General features: G+C 16.6%; 4 protein-coding genes across 4 annotated transcripts; 3 read left to right on the plus strand and 1 right to left on the minus strand.

The window, feature by feature from the left end:
* Positions 1-4653: 4653 nt before the first annotated feature.
* Positions 4654-7313, plus strand: SF1 (splicing factor 1, putative; the record flags this gene model as incomplete). Its single annotated transcript, XM_028671061.1, has 2 exons — positions 4654-6837; positions 6939-7313. 2 exons carry the CDS (start codon positions 4654-4656, stop codon positions 7311-7313), a joined length of 2559 nt encoding a protein of 852 aa, XP_028527752.1.
* A 2734-nt stretch (positions 7314-10047) lies between these two features.
* Positions 10048-11269, plus strand: PGAL8A_00233700 (protein transport protein SFT2, putative; the record flags this gene model as incomplete). The annotated part of the gene is made up of 4 exons (XM_028671062.1): positions 10048-10589; positions 10716-10794; positions 10958-11021; positions 11175-11269. The coding sequence occupies 4 exons, from the start codon at positions 10048-10050 to the stop codon at positions 11267-11269; spliced, it is 780 nt and encodes a 259-aa protein (XP_028527753.1).
* A 2245-nt stretch (positions 11270-13514) lies between these two features.
* PGAL8A_00233800 (hypothetical protein) lies at positions 13515-14009 on the plus strand (the record flags this gene model as incomplete). Its single annotated transcript, XM_028671063.1, has 1 exon — positions 13515-14009. The coding sequence occupies one exon, from the start codon at positions 13515-13517 to the stop codon at positions 14007-14009; it is 495 nt and encodes a 164-aa protein (XP_028527754.1).
* Positions 14010-14455: 446 nt separating this feature from the next.
* Positions 14456-15310, minus strand: PGAL8A_00233900 (conserved Plasmodium protein, unknown function; the record flags this gene model as incomplete). The annotated part of the gene is made up of 1 exon (XM_028671064.1): positions 14456-15310. The coding sequence occupies one exon, from the start codon at positions 15308-15310 to the stop codon at positions 14456-14458; it is 855 nt and encodes a 284-aa protein (XP_028527755.1).
* Between the last annotated feature and the right edge of the window lie 1526 nt (positions 15311-16836).

Raw genomic sequence — 16836 nt, forward strand, 5'->3', positions numbered from 1 at the left:
ATTAAAAAAAAAAAAAAAAAAAAAAAAAAATAATTTCGTAACTACAATAGAGTTTAGTATATACGCACTCATAAAAAATATGAGCCACTGATATCTATAAACAAAGAAACTAATATAAATATATATAAGTATATATATATATATATATATTATATTTATATAAAACAAATAAATCAGTACTTAATAAAGTATATAATAAAAAAATGAATAAAAAAAATGAAAAGGTATTTTTCTATAGCAATTTTTAACAAAAAAATTAAATTAAGTATAATAAAATATTTTTTTGTTCTTTCTACAAAACATTTGATATATATTTTTATTTATACATAATAAATAGCGAAAAAGAAAAAATATAAAGATAAAATTAAATGCAATTACCTTTTAATAAATAATATTAATAATAAAGATAAAAAAAAAAAAAAGAGGAAAGGTAAAAAAAAGTAAGGAATGAATAAAAAGAAAATTAAGGCTAAGAAATAAATCTCTTTAGATGTTTTAGACCAAAAAACATTTCAATGTTTGCCTTTAATTTCCGTTATATAAGATGAAATGTAATAATTTTTCATTTAAAAGCATAATATATTTGAAATACATTAATCGAAAGAAGAGGAATAAAAAGGTTTATATATATATAAATACTAATATGAATATATATATATATATTTTTTATTCATTATCATAAAAAAATATAACATTGTGTGTAAATTTTTTGTAGTTCACTTGTGAAATCTTATTTAAAAAGTTTTATTAAGTAATGTTCTATTTATAATTTTTTCACTTCTCTATTTTTTTTTTTTTTTTAATTATTTATAATATTTACTATAGTATTTTGAAGTGCGAGAAATAATAAACTTTCCCATTTGTAAATGGAATTATTAGGTAAAAAAAAAATTGATATAAAAGAGACCACATGCAAAAACTATTTATTCATGTTAATGATTTTTCTTTAATCCTAAGATAGTAAATATATTATCTATCAAGATTAAGAGGAATTAGAGGGAAAAAAGAAAAAAAGGAAAAATCAATATAAAAAAAAATTTTAAATAAATTTATATATATTTTAACATGTGCTATATTTATATATACATTTATATACAAAAAAGTATTGTTTCTTTACTATATAAAAGAACATACAAATATTATTTTAATCCATAGCTAAATAAGAGGCAAAATTCTAAGGAAAAAAAATTTTCAACATAATAAATGCTTTTAATAAATGTAAAAAAAAAATTTTGCACCATATATGTTTTTATTGTACTTATATATAGTGTCCTTTCATAAAAAATAAAGAGAAAAGAAATCGAATTCATTAATATGATACAATAGCCATTGCATACATAATTATATAAAGTAGAAAATTTATCAAAGTTATTAAATATATATATTATAAAAGAAGTGCAAAAAAAAAAAAAATAATTATTCAAGGAAAAGGACTCATAGCAAAAAATTTTCCTAGTTATTCAAAAAAAAATTTTTAAAAAAATTAATAAAATTAGAAAGTGGAAAAAAAAAAATTTTAATTATGGAATATAGGTAATATTTAAAAGAATTTTAGAGAGAAAAAGAAAATTTTGATATATTTAAATTTTAATGTTTAATAACAAGTTGACAAATAAAAAATTAGCTAAAAAGAAGTTTATGTTTACTATATGTTATTTCGTTTAAATTAAAAAGTTAAAATTAATTTTACATACCACACTATACTGTATGTTATTTATTTTTTTTTTTCATATTTTGATAAATTTATTTAATATCGTATATTTCTTTTTTTGATACAGACAATACTATATTTTGGATCATTTGCATCTAAATATACATATTTATTCATATGTTTGAATACTTTTTTTTTTTTTTTAAAGGATCATTATAAAAAAAAATTTGCTTTATTATTAATTTTTTCATATTTTCCAAAAATTCATATGTAGCACAAGAATTAAAAGGAAAAAAAAACAAAAAAAAGTAAATAGAATAAAAGAAAACATAAAAGTATTATTTACAATTTTAAGAATAGTTACACTATTAAAAATTATAATTTGTTTTAGAAAAAAAAAAAAAAAAAAAAAAAAAAAAAGCAATGTTTTCACCGCATGCACATTTTCTTTTTTTCCCTCGTTTTTATTTTTGCACTAATTGTTTTTTTAAATATTAAAATATAGGTAGTGCTTCCGATTTAGCTTTCTTTTCGTTTCTTTCCTTTTTGACCTAAAGTTCTAAATTTTTTAAAATATGCCTTTTTATAGCATTTTAAAAATTTTTTTAATTATTTTATTTAATTCATATATTTATTATATTCTACATGTTTTTAATACTTTTTTTGTTAAACTTCTAATCATTTATTTCTTTTATTTTCCACATGTTGCATTTTAAATAAAAATAATAAAGTTTCCTTATATATATTGAAAAATGCAACACATATATTTTTTTTTTTTAAGTAAATATGTTATGGATAAGTATTTTTTTTAAAAAATTCATATGAATTTTTATTTAAATCTATTCATATTTTTATTTATTTTATAATTTATTTTAAAATACTTTTTTCTTATTGGAAACTATTTATAACAAAATAACACTTTTTTTTTAACTCTCCATTTTCTATACAAATATGAATATATATTCAGAATAATAAAAAGAAATGTAAGGAAGAAATAACTTACAGTATTTTCATAAAGAAAAAAAAAAAAAAAATCAGGAAAGTGGATAATTTATATATTAATATATATTTTGACATGATATTTAAAATTTTAAATAAAAAAAATATGAAATTTTTTATTATTTTTAACATTATTATCATTTAAAATTAAAAAAAAAAAAGTTATAAAAATGAAGAAAAAATATATGTTTAAAATATAATTTTATATTTTATTTTTTTAACAAAAAGTTTTGATACCTTTTTTTTTCCTTAAAAATAAAATGAGCTAATAAGTTATATGTTTATTTAATCATAAATTCATGTTATAAATTTTTCAAAATGTGCAAAAATTGTACTACAAAAAAAAAATAACTGTATTATATGCTTAAAAAATTTTTAATTTTTAAGATTCTTAAGAGTTTTGAAGTTTTAACTTTATATATCTAGCTCTTATAAAAACAAATTTTATATATTAATATTTATATAATATATTATACATTATATTTTATTACAGTTTCAAATTATTTTTAAGAAAATTATTAGTTTTTTTTTTTTTTTACCACAATATTTTTAAATTATTTATGTGTTTATTTTTTTTTCTCATTTATTTATTAACTTTTTTTTAGATAAAAATGAAATAATCTCTATGTGCAAAATGTTAAGATACATAAAAATCTACAATTTATTAGATTTAAATTTGAAACATTAAAATTTTTGCATTTTTATATACAGAAGTACATATATATATATGCATTAACAAATTAAAAAGTCCTACAAACTTTTTTATGCATATTGTCTTATCTTTTTTCTTGCAATATCCATTATCAATAAAGTATAAAAAAAAAAAAAAAAAAAAGAAATATTATTATTCTATTTATATTTGATAATTTGAAATTACATTTTTATGGTTTATTTTGTATTCTTTACACATTAATAAATATAATGTTTAATAATTTAATTATTTAGCATTTTACAGCTTCTTATGATAAAAGAGAAAAATATATATTTAAATATTGTCATATAATTACAGGATTTTCTTTAAACATAAATATTATTCTAGTTTTTCTTCATTTTTATAATAATAATTTAAAACACATTTAAATTAGAATAGATAGTAAAATATAATTTTATTATTTTTCTCTATACGATATTTAATTATAAAAAGAATAAAATAAAACTTAGTTATAAGGGTATATTAAAAAATATTGCACACTAGTACAATGTGAAATGGAAAAAAATTAAAAAAATAAATACCCAAAAATCGTATTTATAGTAAAATGAAATCATTTAAATAAAAATTGCAACCAGATTAATTGTGAAATAATTTTTTTTCCTTTATTATGGTATAAATATTTGAAGTAATTATTAAAAATCATTTCCTTTTAATTATTTTTAAAACTATTAAAATTATCGTTAAACATTAACGAATAACTTATTTGCCCTATTTTTTTTTTTTTTTTTTTTTTTTTTTTTTTTTTTTTTTTTTATGTACAAAAAATATTAAAATATTCAACTAAAAATTTTAATATTAAATTATTTTGTATAGATTAAAAAAATTAAAAAAGAAATTTAAAATTTTTTATTTATTTAAATTAATTTTATATTTTTAAAAAATATATTTTTTTTAAAGAAATAGCATAAATTCAATTAAATGAAATATCAATTTCATACATAGATGATACATATTTGTATATTAAATAAGGCATGTATGTAATAAAAATAATAATTTAAAAAATTACAAATATAGAAAAAAAAAAAAAAAAATAAAAAAATTAATATATTAATTAACATTATAAAAAATAAAACTAAAATAAATACCTTTTTAAATAGATATATATATGAGGAAGAAAACAAAAATAAAAATATATAAATTAATGAATTGTTATTAATTAATAGCAACAAAGTCAACATTAAATGAATATTTGATAAATAAATTAAGTAATATTTAATAAATATTAATATAAGAAATAAAAAATATAATTTTTTTTTTTTTTTTTTATATATCTTAAAAAAATGTTTAAAAAATGGAAGATCACTTATATTTTGATGCAGTAGAAAAACTTCTCGAAAATAAAAATCCGAATATAAATATAAATGGAAATATTAAAAATGAAATAAATGAAAATAAAGAATTAAATACTATAAAAAGTAATAAATTCCATAGTGAAAAAATTGAAAATGATGAAAATAATTATGAAAATAGTACTCGCGAAGATGAAACATTTATTTTAAAAAATGACTTTGATAAAAAATTTATGAACGAAAAAAAAAAAGGAAAAAAGGAAGAAAAAATAAAATTTAATGATGAATATAGCGAAGAAAATGAAAAGAAAAACCTAAGAAAACAATTAGAGGAAGATAAAACTTTGCATAAAAGATCATCAATACCAGTTAAAGGCAATAATAAAATAGAAGACAATATAAAAATAAATATATTAAATGAAAAAAATGAAATACATGAAATTAATAGTTCTGTTGAATCTAATAATGAAAGTGTAGTATATATAAAAAAAAATAATAATAAAGATGTAGATTTAAGTAGTGAAAATTCTTGTTCTTTTGAAGATAGAATTAGTAAGGTAGAAGAAAGAAAAAATAAGATTAAAGAAAAAATTAGTAAATCACAAAAAAAATCAAAAAAAGATTACAGTAACAGTGATAATGATGATGATAATGATAATAAAATTTATAATCAGGAAAATAGAAACTTATCTAATGAAGAAAAAAGAAAACATAATAGTAAAAATGAAAAATGCAATGATGACAAGAATTTACAACTACCTTCAGATTCAAAAGAAGACAAAGAAGAAGAGGATGAAAAGAATGACGAAGGTGAAGATAATGATAAGAGAGAAGGGGAAAAAGAAAAATATAAAAAGAAAGAAATAAATAAAAAAAATTACACTAGTGATGAACGAAGTTCATCAAATAAAATATATAGTGATGATGATTATAGCTCTTCTGAAGAAAGAAATAGAAAAAAAAGAAAAAGAAAAAGTAAAAACGATACAAGTTATGAAAAAAAAATGGTAGAAGATTACTCTTCCTCAAGTGAATATAGTTCAAGTAATCATGAGGATAGTTCTAATAAAAGAAAAAGATCCTATTCTAGTAGCGAAACTTATTCAAGTGATGATGATCATTATTATAGATCAAGAAGTAGCAAAAAAAGAAGGCATAATAAACATGATAAATTAAAAAGGAAGGATAAAGAAAGGGAAAGAAAAAGAGAAAGAGAGAAAGAAAAAGAAAAAAGAGAAAGAGAAAAAGAAAGAATAAGAGAAAAAATAAGAAGGGAAAGAGAGAGAGAAAGAGAAAGAATAAGGAGAGAAAGAGAGAGAGAGAGAGAGAGAGAAAGAGAAAGAGAACTGGAAAGAGAAAAAGAAAGAATGATAAGAGAAAAAAAAAGAGAAGAAAGAAGACTAAAAGAGGAAATGGAAGAAGCAAAGAGAGATGATCTTACTGTTTTAGTATTAAATTTAAGTTTAAAAGCGGATGAGAGAGACATATATGAATTTTTTTCTGAAGTAGCAGGAAAAGTAAGAGATATTCAATGCATAAAAGACCAGAGATCAGGAAAATCAAAAGGAGTAGCATATGTAGAATTTTACACTCAAGAATCTGTAATAAAAGCCTTAGCTGCCAATGGATATATGTTAAAAAATAAACCTATTAAAATACAATCATCACAAGCAGAAAAAAATAGGGCAGCAAAAGCTGCAAAACACCAACCGATTGATCCTAATGATATTCCATTAAAATTATATATAGGAGGTTTACTAGGACCTCTAAGTAACATATCTGAGCAAGAATTAAAACAATTATTTAATCCATTTGGGGAAATTTTAGATGTAGAAATTCATAGAGATCCTTACACAGGTAAATCAAAAGGTTTTGGATTCATTCAATTTCATAAAGCTTCAGAAGCTATTGAAGCAATGACAGTTATGAATGGAATGGAAGTAGCTGGAAGAGAAATTAAAGTTGGTTATGCTCAAGATTCAAAATACCTTTTAGCTTGTGATAATACCCAAGAAAATATTTTACAAAAACAGCAAATGATAAAGAAAATAAAAAATGAAGATGCTGAACAAGATAATGAAAAAATAGATAATGATGATGATGATGGTGGGGGGTTAATAGCAGGAGCAGGAAGTAAAATAGCTTTGATGCAAAAATTACAAAGAGATAACATAATTGACAATAATGTAAAATTTATTTATTCCTTAAATATAATTTTATAATACCTATATTTTTTCATATATCTTTTTTATGATATATCTTTTTCTTTTTTTTTTTTTTTTTTCAGATACCTATTAAATATGCTTCAGGAGGAAATGTATTAATGAATAAAAATTCATTAGTACATAATAATCCATTAAATAATGTTACAGAAAATTTAGTGTTGAGTAATATGTTTTCACCAAATGATAATAATATAGGAAGTGATCCTGATTTTTTTAATGATATAATTGAAGATGTTAAAGAAGAATGTAAAAAATATGGAAATGTTGTTAAAATATGGTTAAACACAAAAAATATAGATGGTAAAATTTATATTAAATATTCTAATGAAGAAGAATCTTTAAAAGCATTTCAATTTTTAAATGGTAGATATTTTGGAGGTTCATTAATAAATGCCTATTTTATTACTAATAGTGTATGGGATTCAACTTGCCTTTAAATAAAAAAAAAAAAAATAATAATTTATATATATCATATATTTTTGCAAATAAAAATTTATTTGAAAAAAAACAAAAAAAAAAAAAAAATAAATATATATTTAAACGTTAAATAATAATATGATTTTTTCTATTTTATTTTTATTATAGAAATTAAGTCTGAATTCTACACTTAATTTATTTAGGCTTTTTTCCTACCTTTTTCTTTTCTTTTCTTTTTTTTTTTTTTTTTTTTTTTTTAATTAGCTATTATTATATTAAAACAGATTAATTTATTTCTTATTTAGTTTACTGGTATTTTTTAATATATATTAAAAAAAAAAAAAAAAAAAAAAAAATTTTTTTTAGGGAGAGGCTTCATAGGGATTTATATTTTTAATGTGCATGGAGGAATAAATTCAAATAAACATTTTATTATTAGTATTAATGTTTATTATTTGCTTTACCTTTATATATATATATATATTTGAGATATTACTTGAAAAAAAAATATAAAAATAAACAACGGAAAGTAATAAAGATATTATGAATTTCTGTTCATTTAATTACATATTATATTATAAATTTGTAATAACTTTGCTATAATATTATATATATATATATATATAAAACAATAAATTAGATACATAAAAAAAAAATTAAAAAAATATATTTTCAAAGAGCTAAAATTGACAAATTATCTTTATGAATAATACATATAATTTTATTTTTTACATTTATCATTTAGGATAATTTACAGATTAAGAAAACAAAAAAAAGTTGGAATTTCTAAAATTTTTTAGTTATTTTTTATAGTATTCTTTTGGTTATCATATATATATAAAAAAAAAAAAAAAAAAATCTATATATTTTTATTTATTTTCTGAATTATGTTTATATTCATATATTTTAATTTAAATCAAATACAGAAAAAATAAAGACTATATATGACTCTCCTTTATTTTGAAATCCTTTTTATTTAATCTGTCTTAAATCTATAATATCACTAAGATTGAAGCCATTTAAAAATAATTGCATATACTTTTATAAAATTTTATTGGGTTTTTCTATTTCAAAAAAAAAAAAAAAAAAAAAAAAATCATATTTCATAGGAGTATAATAAGGAACGGTTTTTTTTAATTATTTCTAATTCCTTTTTTAGAATTAAAATTTTTATTTTATATATTTATAATTTGTTACTTGAAAAGATATATTATTTTTTGAATTATTCATTTTTATTTTTTTATTTTATTTTTCTTTTATAGACATTATGTTATTGTAATTCTTGTCTTAATTATTAATATATAATGATATAAAGTGGTTTTCTTTCTATGTTTATTTTAGAGAAAAAAAAAATTAAATATATTATAAAAAAAAAAAAGTTTTTTAGTACTTCAACAATGTATAGTTAAAAATAAGTAAATTCATACATTGAAATCTATATATCATTACAATTTGTTAAAATAAAATGGAAAAAAAATTTTATTCTGATAATTTTATTTTTTTTGTTACAATTTCATCCATTTATTTTTTATTTTTTCATTTTTTTTTTTCATTTTAATTTGTTTTTACTTTTTTAGTTTTATTTTACCTTTTCATTTACTTTGATTTGCTTTTTTTTTAATTTTTAATTTTTTTTTTTAAATGGAAAAACTGAAATAGATGTGAAAACTCATATAAAAAAAAAAAAAAAAAAATTATGTTTCATAATTCACCCATAAATTATTTATATGCTTAATAAAATATAGTTTTTTATTTTTCATAAAAAATATAGCTGTTTTTATTTATTGTAGTAAGAATTATTTTTATACAAGAAAAAATATTTAAAAAAAAAAAAAAAATTTAACCTATAAAGGAATATAGTATTATAGAGACCTTAGTTCTATAAAATAAAGTTATCAATGTTTTTTAAAACCATACATAAGAATGTTAATAATAATATTTAATAATTAAAATTTTCTTTTATTTTTTATATTTGGTTTTATAAAAGTTCTCATTACTAATAAAATTGCTATAACTTATATCATTAAAAATTTGTATAATTAGTAAAGGTATTGCAATATCTTTATTTCATTTAATTTTATAATTAGCATTATTTTCAAAATATTTATTTTAATAAACACAAAAAAATATATTTATTTTTGCGCATTATTTAGTTTTGTTTTTCTTTATTTTTTTTTAATATATATATATATATATATTTTTTATTAGTTTTATTTTAATAACAAAAATTAAACGTAAAATTACAATGTTTTTGTTCATTTTGAGTTATAATTAACATATTAAGCTTTTTAGAAGATTATTAAAGCAAAAATAGCGTTAACATTTTAGATTATTAAAAAAACAAGAAAGCGTATTTTTTTTATTTTTTCTTTCTAATTTTAATTTTAATTTTTTAATTTTTTTTTTCTATTATTTTCATTATGATATTTAGATTTTTTTTTTTTTTTTTTTTTTATATATATATATATATATGTGTATAAATATTTGTGTATATTTTTTTTAAAATTTTCGCTGTAAATATATGTACATAATTTTATATATAGTTTTTTTTAAAAAAAAAAAAAACTAAAGTTATGATCTTTTTTCATACAGAATAGTTTATTAAATTTTTATAATAAAAGAAAATAAAATTTCTTCCCCTAATTTTCCTTTTTTTTTTTTTTTTTTTTTATATATATATATTAAAAATTAAAATATATATTTTTTATGTGTATATTTATGTGTGTGAATTAAAAAATAAGAAGCTATATAATAATGAGTGGAAATAAATATGAAGGTTTGTCTTTTTTTGAAAATAATGAATTTCAAAATTTAAATAATGAATTTTTAAAAGGTTCAATGGACAATAATAAGAATGAAGAAGAAAAAGGATTAATAGAAAAAGCAATTGGATTATCAAAAAAGGGAGCTGAAAATATACAAAAAGGTTTTAAAGCAACATTAGAAAAAACGAATTTAACAAATACTCCATCCATATCATCGAATTCAACTGCTGCAGAAACAGAGTCTATTTTTTCAAATTTTCCTTTATTTAATAATCAAAATAGGAATAATGAATCAAATACTTTTTTTGGTTTTACAGCATTATTATCTTATAAAAATTTTCCTTTATTTTGTGTCTTATTTGGTGTTAGTGTTTTGTTTATGATTTTATCATTTTTAACTTTACCAATGATTGTTATAGCTCCAAGGCAATTTGGTTTTTTTTTCACTTTATCTTCTATTTCATTTGTTTCTTCATTAGCATTTTTGAAAGGGTTTTCAAGTTTGTACTTTCATCTATTAGAAAAAAAACGGTTAGAAAAAAATAACAAAATATTTTCTTTATATTTATAACATTTTAGTGAAACTTCATATGTATTTATTTTGAAATTATTAAAAAAATATATTAATATTTTTTTTCTTTTTTTTTTTTTCATCAGTCTTCCATTTACGACAGCATATATATTATCTTTAGTTTCTACCTTATATTTCACTGTAATTAGCCCTTTATATTTATTAGTAAGAACATATATATATATATATATATATATACATATATTTTTTTTTATTTTCTCATTAACACAATTCTTTTTTATATTTTAAAGAATTTATTATTTTATTTAAACGTAATAAATTTTTGTATAAAAATAATATATTTTTTTCTCATTTTTAATATTTATAGGCACTAATTACATCAATTGTGCAAGTATTAGCACTTATTTCATTTATTGTTTCTTATATACCTGGTATGTAAAAAAAAAAAGAGAAAAATAAATAAATAAAAATCTGTATAACTTAAGTATGAATGTATTCATATTCTTTTTATATCCATTAAAAAAAATATTAACTTTATATGTGCTTTTTTTTTTTTTTTTTTTTTTTTTTTTTTTATATAATAGGTGGATCAGAAGCAATTAAAATGTTAATTAATGCTTTATATTCATATATAAAAAAATTATTTCGTAAAAATAATTCTTCAGATTTGCCATTTTAATTTTTTATCGCCATAATTTGCATAAATAAATTTTATAATATTCTACAAAATGCTACAATACTCATTTAAAAATTACATAGATCATTAATTAATTTATATGTTATAAAAATATATATATATATATATATATATATATATATATATATATATATATTATGTTTATATTCAATTCTATATGCAAAAAAAAAAAAAAATAATAAAAGAGAAAAGGAAAAAAAGTATCTTTGCATAGTTTAATTTTTTATGGTAATGTAAATTTAATTGACATTTAAATTTGTGGATTGTTTTATCATTTTTTTAAGGATTTTTATGTCTATTATTTTTTTATGAATTTTTTAAGTCAAATTAAACTATTTAAAAAACATATATAAAATGATGAAAATTTATAATAAAAATCATAAATGTTATGTTTATATTTTTACTTTATTTTCTTTTGTGTTTGTCTTATAATTTGAGTTTTAGGAAGTTGCATTAATAAAATATAATAAAAGAATAAAGAAAACAGGCACATAAATTGTATATTATATATAAATAATTTCATTAAATAGTTATATATGTTGATCAAAATGAAATAATAAAATATTATGTTTTTGTCTTATTTAAATAATTTATTTTATTATTATATAACAAAAAATAGCAAAAAGTATTTTATATTAATATTTCATATTAATAAAATAAATAAAAAAAACAATTTTATTTTTAAAAGTTTTTTATGGGGAAACTTCTTATCAAAATTTATATTAAAAAAAAGTGAAAATGACTTAATAATACATATTTTAATTCTATAAGAAAAAATTATACTTTCTTATGAGTCTTTTTATATAAAATTTTTTATTTTTAGTCTAAAGAATAAAATGATTTGCTGCACGCAATTGTAGAACATTTTTTTTCTATTATTAAGATTATTATTTTAAAAATTCCATTTTTAATATATGTTTTTGTCTTGTATATAGTAATAATAAATTATAAATATATATAAAAATATTAAAAGGACCTTGTAATTAAAATTCTAATAAAATAGAAAAAATAATTGTTATAATCTAGAACAAAATATTGTTTAATTAAAATTATTTAAAAAACAAAAAATTGTACAAAAAGAAAAGATAATATTTTATAAAATACATAAAAATATTAAAATTAATAGCTAAGTATCCTAATATATATTTAACAAAAAATATTAACCTGAATTTATTTATTCTTTCTATTAAACATGCTATATTATAAAAAATGAAGATAATATAAACATAAAGGAAAAATAATAAAATAGAGAATAAAAATAAAATAAGTATCATTAAATTAAATATAAAATTCACATACATGCACATACATTTTTCCTATTTTATTTTGTAAATTATATAAAACATACTATTTTTTTTTTTTTTTTAATTGTATATCTACTATAAAATTATATGCATGAGTTAGAAGAGTTATTTTGGTATTTTTTAGTAAATGTATCTTTTTTATTTTTGTCAAATAGAAAAAATATATATATATATCAACACTCATTTTTATAATCTTTTAAAATTTATTATTTAAATCTTTTTATTTAAAAAAGTTACCGATAAATACGAATGAATGCAAACGAAATTGAAAAGAAAAATAAAATTTTGGTTGATAATTTTTTTAAGTATTTTTTGATTAAAATAATAAATAACTATATATCTATATATTTATCTATATATTTATCTATATATTTATCTATATATTTATCTATATATTTATCTATTTATTTATCTATTTATATATATATATATATACTATATATATACTTTTTTAATTGTAGGGGTAAAGAAAAAAAGAAAATTTCAGAATTTCTTATTAGAAAAAAATTAATTTATAAATTTCCAAATAAATATGAATAATTTTCATTATTAACGTAAATATTATGCATATTCATATTAATTTTATTTTATTTTATTATTTTTTTTTTTTAAATATTTTTATATTGTTTTTGTTAAGTATTTACATACATTATTTTAATAATTATTAAAATAGTAAAAAAATTAGTGATAAAATGCTTAGACAAAATATCCCATGGAAATTATATAATTATTTTTATGTATTAATTTTTAATAAATTTTCTATATATTGTGATAATTTATTCTAAATTACAATTTGTTTAAACTACAAATTTAGTCATAAATTATACATTATGTGTATATATATGGCTTTATTTTTATTTTCTTTGTAATATTTCTATTTTATTTCATAAAATTATAAATCACTTATATGCAATATAAGAAAGATGCATGAATATTTATTAAGGGAACATTATAATTTGAATGAAAACAACAGGGAAAACAATATCTTTGAAAATATATTGACATTGTCATTATTTGAAAGAATTGCTATTTTTATTATATTTTTTTTATTAGGAATATTATTTTTGTTTTTAAGTTTAGGTGCAATTCCTCTGATAATAATAGGAAATGTAAAATTATTTGCTTTTAGATATTCTATGGGTAACATTTTTTTATTGTTTAGTTTTTCTTCTCTCTTAACACCTTATCAGAGATCTCAAAACAGAAATGAAGAATTTTACTTAAATCAAAAAGCCTTATTTATATCTTATTTTGTTTGCATAATTTTAAATATATTATCTTGTTTATATTTTCATTCTTCATTATTAATTATTGTTTTTATTATATTACAATTTTTTATATCTATCCTTTATATTATTAATAGATTTCCATGGATAAGAAATGTTTTATCATTTACAACAGTTCCAATAACAACATAATAAAAAAAAAAAAGAAATATATATTTTTTTTATAATTTATATATATAACATTTCTCAATTAATATTAGCTTAATTAAAAATTTTTTTTTTTATCTCTTAATATTTTACTCGATAACTAAACAATAGAGCATCAAATTGTTGAAAATAATTATTTATAGAAAAAATTTTGCATTTTCTAAATTATCTATTAAGATATAGAATATAAACAAATCACATTAAAAAACGAGAAGGAAACCAAAAAAAAAAAGTATTTGTGTATATTAATAAATTGATTACAAAAATCCATCATTCTTTTTTCTATTTTAAATAGTAAATAGATTAAATCATATATATATATATATGTATAGACCTATTTAATCTTACTTTTTTTTTTAAAAGTAATTTATTCATATTTTATATTTTGCTTTTTTTTTTTTTGAAATATTTTTTTAGGAAGATTAAAATATTTATATGCATGCATCTGGTAAATTTTTTAAACCAGTGCAACTAATTAAATCTTTTTTACAATAATTAACACCACAATGAAAACAATTATCTCCACAAGGATCACTAAATAAGCATGATAACCAACAATTTGATTTACCACAATCAACTGAATCTTTAAAACAGTTTGAGCAACTTTCCGAAATTTTCAAATTTTCTTTAGATAATTCCTCTTTAACGCATACCATCGTTTTATCTCCAGAACCAAGGTTATCAACTGAACATTTTAGCAGTATGCTAAAAAATTTATTTTTTGGTTTTAATTGTAAACTATTTCTTTTTTTTAATTTTCCATTATCAAAAATGATAGCCTTGTCTGAATCTGATTGACACCCACCTGATTCTAAATAAAATTTTCTTTTAAAATCTTTAGGTTTACAAATAACTAAAGAATTTACAATATTTTCTATTAATTTTTTTAATTTATATAGTTTCAAATCTTCTAATAATTCAGCACTTGATATTATTTGAGGAATTCCTAATATAATTTTTAAATAATTTTTATCACATAAATAATCTAACTTCCCATTTTCAATTAAATAAGATATTCTTATTAATATTTTTCTTGTGTTAAAATTATTATATGCTTCACTCATTACTTTGTTAATATTATCATAAATTTCCGTTTCATTTTCTTCAGGTGCATGTTTTAAAATAGTACTTATTGCTTCATTTAACGCATAGTCATTTGCCGTTTTTCCTACTATTACACTATTAACTTTAAAAAACTTAAATAAAAAAAAATCATTTTTTAATTGTTTATGTAGAAAAGCTACTATTAAAACAAAACTTAATAAGGTAAATTTTTTTAATGTCATTTTAGAAAAAAAGTAGAAAAAATAAAAATTATTCAATTAAAAAGAGATTAAAATAAACAATGTTTTACTAAGTGAATTCCTTTAATAATAAATTATAAAGAAAATGATAATTTAATAAATAAATAATAAAATTTTATAAATTAAACAGTAATTAAAAAACTAAAATAGATATATATATATATATATATATATATTTATATAGAATTTTTGTTAAATAAATTAATCAATTTTAATTCTAAAATACAAAAATTGAGTAATTTTTTTTCCACTAATTAGAAAGAATTCTTTATATATATATAAATATACAAATATAATTTTTTTTTTTTTTTTCTTTTTATAAATTAAAAATTTACATATAAAAGAAAAAAAAAAAAAAATTAGTTTTCTTTGTTAGTTCTAAAAAAACTTTAAAAAAAAAAAATTTTTTTTATTATATTATTTCATATTTTTATAGAATCGTATGATTTACCAAGTACCAAGAATACGAGTAATTATAAAAAACAAAAAATTTTAAGTTAATCATTAAAAACCATTTTAACATTTTTTTTTTTTACATTGTAGAATAATTAAGTAAAAAAATTTTTTTCTTGTAAATTAAAAAAAAATTACCTAAATTTTTTCTTAAAAGATATTAGATAAAATAATATTTTAAATATTAAAAATTTTTCTAATATAATTTTTAATTAAATTTATATAAATACAATAAAAAAAAAAATTTACTATTTATGAATATATATATTATTATTTTTTTTTTAAGTTTAATATTATAGTTCTAGGTTTGTAAAATATATATATGGAAATATATAAATTGTTTTTTTATTTTAATAAGGGAAAAGTAAAAATATATAATCTATAATAAAAAGAAAATGGATGCTGTATGTAAAATGATTTTAAATTTGTTTTTCAAAGTCTAAATTTATTTTATTTTCTAATCTTTTTAAATTAATTTATATGAACAATTTTATAATATTTTTTTTTTTTTTATGTTTTCATATCTATAACTACTCCAAAGAAAATATTTTACACACACAAAAGAAAATAAGTATCTCTAAAAACTTTAATTATCTTAATACTTTTGTAAATAAAATGAGAAAAAGACTAAACTTTAATTTTTAATAAAATGATCTATTGTATGATATCATATTACCTTTTATTATAATATAGTTATAAAATGATATAAAATTTATTTACTTGTTTATATATATATTTATAAATATATATATTTATATTTTCTGTTTTGTTATTTTAATAATACTAAATTAATAGATTTAAAGTGTTTCGTTACTTCTTAAAATCATATTTATTTTTTAATTTTTTTACATAACATTATAAGTGAGTTTATATATACTTGTAAAACATATTTCTTATTTTTAAATCATTATTTTTATTTGTATCAAACCTTTTTCTTTATATAAATCCTTTTATTTTATTTTTTTTTTTTTTTAATTTAAAATAAATGAAAGTTTATTTCAGCTTTTTTTTTTTTTTTTTTTTTTTTTTTTAAAATACAATTTTTTTTTTAAATA

This window comes from Plasmodium gallinaceum, assembly GCF_900005855.1.
Source record: "Plasmodium gallinaceum strain 8A genome assembly, contig: PGAL8A_v1_76, whole genome shotgun sequence".
Taxonomy (NCBI): Eukaryota; Apicomplexa; class Aconoidasida; order Haemosporida; family Plasmodiidae; genus Plasmodium; species Plasmodium gallinaceum.